Source organism: Pseudochaenichthys georgianus, chromosome 19 (assembly GCF_902827115.2).
Source record: "Pseudochaenichthys georgianus chromosome 19, fPseGeo1.2, whole genome shotgun sequence".
Taxonomy (NCBI): domain Eukaryota; kingdom Metazoa; phylum Chordata; class Actinopteri; order Perciformes; family Channichthyidae; genus Pseudochaenichthys; species Pseudochaenichthys georgianus.
This window is the reverse complement of record NC_047521.1, coordinates 9,502,064-9,509,532: the sequence shown is the minus strand read 5'-3', so window position 1 is coordinate 9,509,532 and position 7,469 is coordinate 9,502,064. Positions and strand designations below refer to the sequence as shown.

The following is a 7,469-nucleotide window of genomic DNA, read 5'->3' as shown; positions in this document are numbered from 1 at the left end:
AACCTTAAAGGGGGGTGTATTTTGCGGTGCTTTATCGTCCGCCCATCGGCATCCATATTCGACCTTCACAGCACCACCTGTCCTGCTGGAGGTTCACACTAAGTTTTTATTTACCCTCCTCTGCCTTACACATCCTCCCACACTTGAGCACTCCTCACTCGGACTAAACCCCTTCATGCACACCACCAGAACCTCGGTTCGGTCCGCAGTTGTTGTAAGCAGTGGCCAAATGACTGGCTTTACAATCCCTGTGGAAATATGACAGCGTTGAAAGTCTCTAAAACAATACATGTAATGAAATGACAAAGTGACAGAACACGATGGACGTTAGCTTTAACCGGGGACACAGAATTTGACGGGTAGCAGAATAAGTTGCAACGCTAGTAGCCTACAGACTGCAGACAAGTAGGAAGAGATAAACTTTGTATACAGTTGTTCTGCACATTTTAAGTTATAGTTTTCAGAGCGAGCATTTTCAAGTATTTGAGGGTTGTCTTGCTCCATTGGCTGTGAATTCTGTTAAGATTCCTAAAGGCGGAAGTGACAACACACAAAAAAAAATGTTTTAGTGCGTCTCAAGTAGGCGGGGCAATAACAACTTCAGAACGTCTTTCATTTAGCGCCTAAATCAACTTATCATTTTGACTTGATTATATAGGATATCATTTCTACATATGTTGCTGCTTCTCTGCATTTTCTTGGAGTTATGAGGGTACTGGTTGACACAACCTGCTTTTATTAATATGTCACTTACAATTGACCACAGAAGATGCAACACATTGATAAAAGCGACTATATAAATAAATGTAGCCATTTTTTTTTTGTATTTGTTTATTTTTTTTTAAATACACGAGTGGTTATTGTCATCCATCAATATAAAAGGCAGTACAGTACATTCATTGATAAAACAGTTCCCCTGGTCCCAAAGAAAACGATGAACAAAATTACATAAGGTGCAAATGACAAAACACTTGTAGAAAATATTCAAAGGTTAGACAGAATAATTGCCCCAGAGGAGATCTGCCTTTGGCGTGTTGAGTCGGTGCTTCTTCGCTCTGCAAAACAAGTAAAGATTACCAACTGCACATCCAGATCGACGACATTTGTTCAGACTCGGTCACTTACCCTTTTTTACACCTGCAGGTCTTGAGTAGCTCTGACCTGGAGGATGCACACACTGGCCTCTGCAGGAAGCATCTGCCTGGCTGCTTGTGTCACAAAGCACTGCATCACAGTGGACATAGATCTGTGGACGGACAGGATGATTTATTACACGTGGCTACATGCAGCAGTGGCCAAAAGACTCCAGATTTGGATTTACAAGTCTTACCTTGTCTTTCAGAACCTCGTCATCTTTAGTGAAAGTGAACATCTTTACAGAGAAGCGCTTGATGTGGGACGGGACTACAACTCTGGAGTCACTCACAACGGGATGGAAAATGGTTGCATAGCTGTCATTGCGATTCTCACAGCTAGTGAAGGAATTCCAAAGTTAAAATAAAGCAGCAGTTAAACAAATGAAATGAGTAGTTAGTTTTGCACAACATTACCTGTCCACAATGATGTCCCAGCTTGGCAGAGATGTCCTATCTTCATAAAGGGTTGCCCAACAGTTCTCAGCAATGAGTTCCAAGTGTGGGTCGGTAGAATGCATCAGCTCCACCTCAAAATACAGAGGCTGCTGCAGATATTTCACCACTGGATAATCCTCTGCTTGGTAGAAGAGCTCGTAGGATGGATCTGCAGGAGAAGAGTCCCGTTAGAGACAGGAGGCCTGGACATTTACAGTTTCATTTCAAACCTTTATTTAATCAGATCGGTCCCTTGAGATCATAGGTCTCTTTTTCAAAGGAGACCTGCAAACAGTGTTTTGTATGCATGAACAAGATGTTGTAAAATTCCACCATGCCTTGGGAAAGCCTCATCTGCACCATCAGCTGCCCGGTGCCGATCTCTGCAGCGGGCTCATAGGTTCTTGGTTTAGCGCTGAAGGCAACAGTCTGAGTCTCATTGACCACATAGAAGCAGGAAATGGTTTGCCTATTGGGGGAAAAATAATATATAAATGCATACATTGAAGGTGTTCATCTCCAATTATACAGAATCAAATATTTTACCTGTAATCGGGATCAACTGGTGATGTGTTGGCTGCTGCTTTGGCGTTGTTGTAAGACAGGCGGATCTCATTTTCATACATCATGTAGTTGTCAAAGAACTATTTAACAACAAACACGCATTAACATTTGACAAAAAACCCTTTTGATATTTAAATGTGATTCACACTCACCGTTCTGGTGGTTCCACAGGTATCCACACTGAAGGAGAAATATGCAAAGCGATCGTCGCTGAACTGTGGTGTGCAGGACTGGTCCTTTAGCGTCAGCTGACTTGGCTTCAGATTACGAGTCGATTCAACCTTCACAGCCACAGCGGTCATTGTGCCATTGGGGTGGCACTCTGGAGGAAGAAGCAGGCAGTGTAAAGCAACACACACCCATCAACTAAAGCAGCAAATATACTTACATGTTCCATCTTACCTGTTGCTTTCAAGGGGAAGTAGCACGCCAGATAGAGATCAGCAAGCACCCAGTCGTTTGCACGATCCAACAGAAGCAGGTCAATTCTGGATTTCACTGATTCTGCAGTGAGCAGCTGTGGAAAAGAAAGTAAAGTTAGCCAATGCAGAAGATCTACGGTGGGATTTTGTAGTTTTGACATACCTCGAAAACAGCATCCTTGGCAGTGTATGGCAGAATGAGGCTGAGGTGTGTGCCGTTCTCATAGAAATTGTAGTCTTCAGCCATCTCAGCCGTCAGCTCTCGAGGTCCAACGATGGCCTTGAAATTAGAGCCGTGACTCCCGAACTTCACGCTGATGTGAAACTGGTTCTGGTCACAGGTGCCAGCCATGATGGGTAGCACTAGAGCAGCAAAAGAGGCATTATCCATTTGATTGTGTAGCTTTTACTCCAATACGTTTTATTTAATTTTAGAAAACACAATTTGCATGAAGATATTGTCAAAAGCAAATTCAATATGATCTCACCAACATCCTGCAGAGAGGCCTGCAGGTCGACCGGGAGACCAAAAGCAGTTTCTTCAGGCAGGACGATCAACCCAAAGATCAGAGGGAGGAAGTAGGATGTAACCAAGCGCTCAGGATTCTGCAACAAATGAAATAAAAGCTCAGCAACACTGAAAATATGCTGGTACAAAGTGATATTTTGAACCTATAATGTCATACATGTTTTAAGACAACATCGGCATCAAAGGGCACTTGAAGAGAGAAGCTCTTGGAGCCATTAGCCAAGCTGTGTTCCTGGACTGTGAAGCCTTTGGCATTGCTCTCCTCAACAGTGAGGACCCCGGTGGAGAAGGTGATGTTCCTCAGCTCAACATCATGGAGGAAGGTTCCCAAGAGAACGCTGAACACCCGAGTCTCTGGGACAGTGTCTGAGGAACAGAAAGTGGCATGTTTACAACTTCTAAACCAGCCTCAACATCGATAGAGAAACATTGAGTAGTTGGATTGAGTGCCATTTAAAAAAACAAAAAAGTACCCTTTGTAAGCAAAAGTAGATTTTGTACTTGGCTTCAAATCCCATCCAAACACCATTTTGCAAAAACTGAAGACTTTATTTAATGGGTTTAGCAGTCTTTAGGATATATCCGAGCAAGCCCGAGTTCAAATGTCTGTTTTTTCATACCTACTAGAAAATGTGACTTACCATCCTGGATTTGGGGAGATTGAGGCATCAGAGGGGTCATGATGGGGAACAAAACCTTGTATCTGGTCTCATCTTGGGTGTCATCTTCCCTCCACAGTACCTCGAGCATGGGCTCCACAAAGTAGGTGATGTGGTACTGGTAATCTGGGGCATGGCTCTGCAATAATTCATGACATTTCAATAAAACATGCAAATGCACTAGTGACTCTTGCATTTCTAATCTAGAGATTTCCCCAACCTTGTAGTAACCATCAGGCGAGCCCACTGGGATCTCGACGACGATGTGGAAGTCTGTGGTGCTCAGTGTGTACCCCCGTGCGGCCATCTGGGATCTATCAAGCTTCTGCCCGTTGATTCCCATGTGCATTTCTGAGACTGTAATTCTGCCGTCCAACAGAGGAGTCACACGGCGAGGTACGTGCCAAGAGATCATATCCTCGGTGAAGAGGACGCCACCTATTGATGACAAAATGGAGCTGTTGAGGTTAACTGTGCAACAATTAAGCTCACTGTGAAGGCAATATGTTGCTCAGGACTCACCTTTGGGACAAGCAGCTTCCAAGTTCACTACATGCAGACCCTGTAGTGCCATGTAGTAGGCGCTCACCCTGAACACTTCCATGGGGACTCCAGCCACCTAGAGAGGAGAGGTTTAATATAATTGACAAGGAGGGAAAGGAAAGAAACACTGTATAGGAGTGTGTTGCTTACATCCTCTGAATAAGTCTCTGCTGTATTGTACGGGCTTCGCATAACCAGGCGACTGGAGGTAGTTTTGGCAGCGTAGCCGGCTTGTTCAGCCTCTTGCAACACCATGGCCACTGGTTCTGGGGTGTGAAACGTCATCTTCCAGATACCTTGTGATGCACCAGAGGCCTACAGGAAAGAACAAATAATAATTAAATCCTCATTGGTGTAGGGAGGAATTAAACTGTAGTATCTGAACGGTTTAATTCAACATACTTCAAGCTTGGCGTTGAGCTTCTCGTCTTTACCATCCCGAGTCTGACCCTTAGCTTCAGCATCAAGGTTAGCCATGTGGTGCGAAACCTAAAACAGAAAATGGTGGTTTTAGCATTCGTTTCCATACACACAAGATAGTGGACTCATCAATGTAAAGATGACCTACTTCCATGTAGTTCCTGTCGCAGAGGATCTCCCTGGAGGCCCAGCGAGTGTAGCTGCAAGTCTGAGACACGTCATGACTGACCACGTCTGATGGATTCTCGCCGTACATCTGGAGTCTCAAGCCAACGTTAAATGTAGCATCATCCTATAAATATAAAAAAAAACTAAATTAAGTGAGACTCCCCAATATTCTTTGGTTCCAGCTTCTTTGTCATTGAAAATGTAATATCCTTGCCTTCAGGGACACATTGGAAGTCTAAATGGATATTTGTGAATGTAACAAACAAGTCCAGAAAGTACCCAGTAGATTAATTGAGGCAGTGCTAATATTTTAGGGATGTACCAAACAAAAAGGGAAATGTACTTTGGGTCTTTTAACGGTAAGGGGTTACAAATAAATTCAGGGAAACACAAAAATGGGAGCAACCATGTGTTTGTTGAGCCATTAATTCAGTCACTTGAGACAGAATTAGCACAGCTAAACTTGGTAGAAAATTACATTGAATGCTGTTAAACCACTTTAGCTCAAACAAACCTTGTTGTCCACAAAGCAGCCCATGAGGGAGGTGTAGATTCTGGTGTCACCCCACGGGTCAGACTCCATGCTGTATCCACACTGAGCAGCCATGCTAGGTGTTAACAAAATGTGCTTGGTGCCATCTGAGGGGAGACAATAAGCTTTGTCAGGGACCCCTTTCCTCAGTGATGAACCAATCAGCTGCATTATTAGCAGTTAATACTTACTGATCGCCTCCACCTCAAGCTGGTTTCCCACTGCTAAAGCCTTGTCCAACGACAGTCTCATTACATTTGCAGCACAGTCAGACCTTAACCCACTGCCTGTTAAAAGAAAAGGCTTGTGAGGAGAATGTAAACCGACTTAATATGCTGTGTAAAATGACTTAATGAGAATTGAAGCTTACTTGACAGCGAATTTAGCTTCACATTAGGCCTGGCTTGACACAAGATGATAGCTGCAGCCATCCATAACAAACTTGAACACATAAAACACATCATTTAGAGACAATTAAGTACACACATAGAAAGAAATCTACAAGAAATGTAACTTACATGTTCCCAAGCCTCGGCATGTTGCAGTAAAACAAAAGAATACAGTCAGTATCAGAGCTTGGCAATGTCCAGCACACCTTCCAACAAAAACAGTCTAAAAGGAAGGGGACTGGATGATTAACTGAGACATCAGCAGCTGCTTTATATTCCACTTAACGACAAAGCACAGGTGAGGCTTGTTAAGGATTCCACACACACACACACACACACACACACACACACACACACACACACACACACACACACACACACACACACACACACACACACACACACACACACACACACACACACACACACAGGGTGATCTGATGTATGCCTAGTTTATTAAGAACATATTGTAAACACATATGTATGGAAAGGAAAAACACACATTTTTAGTGTAAAAAAAGTGTTTATTGTTCAGCAAAAGTAGATTTGTATTTGATATATATTACTTTCTTATATTTGAAGAAGCAACAAAATAATCCACAGTTAATAATAAATTAAACTTTTCCTTAAAATCACATGTGCTTTTGATTTCTCCTTTGAGCCTCCTTATAATGACTGTAATCTAACACTTGATTATTGTTTGTATATATTCTCAAACCACTAAGGATGCTCTAACATTTATTACAGACAGTAAAACCCGAGCTTATCGTTTCACCCGGGTCGATTTTGCTCTGTCCAATTATGCAATGATATATGTTCATTTATGAGGCCATAACAATATGTTCCAACTGGAAGAGTGTTGAGTCAGTGCAGAAGAAGGAATAATCAATGCTCTGCTTAACAAAAACCATATCAAAATGTCCCTGTGGGATTTCTACTTGGTTTCATAGGTTCAAACTGAATGTTTTTGCAGCAATAGTTTTATTTTCATTGTTTCTGTTCCTTGTGTAGGTTATTTTGTATGTGGTTTGTGTTTACTTTAAGGTTCATCTTCATTCTGATATCTTTAATCAAAGGGTTCATGTTCGGATCAAATACAATTCCAATTTTCTATACGATAGCTGTACATTATTGTAAATAATTTAATTTAATGTCCTAGATGTGCCAGGGAGAGTTATAGAAAAAATAGATAGTGTAGTGAATTAGTTCTTGAGGGAGGGGAAAGGGGTAAGAATAGCAAGAGAAGTGTTAGAGAATGAGTATAGGGATGGAGGGTTAAGATTAGTTAACTTAACGAGGAAGGTAAACACGTTGAGAGTGAAGAAGGTAATAAAATACCTAACAAATAAAGAAGATCACTTATGGAAGGACTTCTTGAGGGAGGCGATGATTGAATGTGGAGGGTGTGGGGGAAGTGCTATTTTTATGTGTATGAAAAAGGGATGGATGGAGAGTGAGTGATTTTCAAAGGGAAATGATGAATGCATGGGGTATGTTTCTAGCAAAGGTGAAATATGAATGTAGTAATGTAGAGCAAGTGTGGAGACAACCAATATTTATGAACAATAAAATAGTAAAAGAAGGGAAAGTTATATTTAATTTGCCGATGTGGAGGGCGGGTTTTTAGGGTGGTAAGGGATCTAGTGTACGAATATGTGCCAGGGTTTTTGAG

The 7,469-nt window shown here is 42.0% G+C and overlaps 1 protein-coding gene across 1 annotated transcript; it reads right to left on the bottom strand.

Moving 5' to 3' along the window:
- Positions 1-855: 855 nt before the first annotated feature.
- Positions 856-6,051, bottom strand: LOC117464341 (uncharacterized). The gene is made up of 21 exons (XM_034106708.2): positions 5,927-6,051; positions 5,779-5,849; positions 5,600-5,695; positions 5,391-5,515; positions 4,857-5,000; positions 4,691-4,777; positions 4,439-4,603; positions 4,268-4,364; positions 3,966-4,183; positions 3,728-3,884; positions 3,244-3,452; positions 3,046-3,163; positions 2,721-2,920; positions 2,538-2,652; positions 2,288-2,457; positions 2,118-2,215; positions 1,910-2,040; positions 1,551-1,740; positions 1,331-1,472; positions 1,126-1,246; positions 856-1,055 (listed from the first exon to the last, which is right to left on the bottom strand). The coding sequence occupies exons 1-21, from the start codon at positions 5,944-5,946 to the stop codon at positions 985-987; spliced, it is 2,745 nt and encodes a 914-aa protein (XP_033962599.1). The 5' UTR covers positions 5,947-6,051; the 3' UTR covers positions 856-984.
- Positions 6,052-7,469: the final 1,418 nt, after the last annotated feature.

Coding starts and splice junctions, on each gene's coding strand:
- LOC117464341 (XM_034106708.2), bottom strand. CDS start 5,946: ATGCCGAGGCTTGGGAACAT. Junction 5,001..5,390: donor GCTGCTTTGTGGACAACAAG/GTTTGTTTGAGC, acceptor TTATATTTATAG/GATGATGCTACATTTAACGT. Junction 4,365..4,438: donor CAGAGACTTATTCAGAGGAT/GTAAGCAACACA, acceptor TCTCCTCTCTAG/GTGGCTGGAGTCCCCATGGA.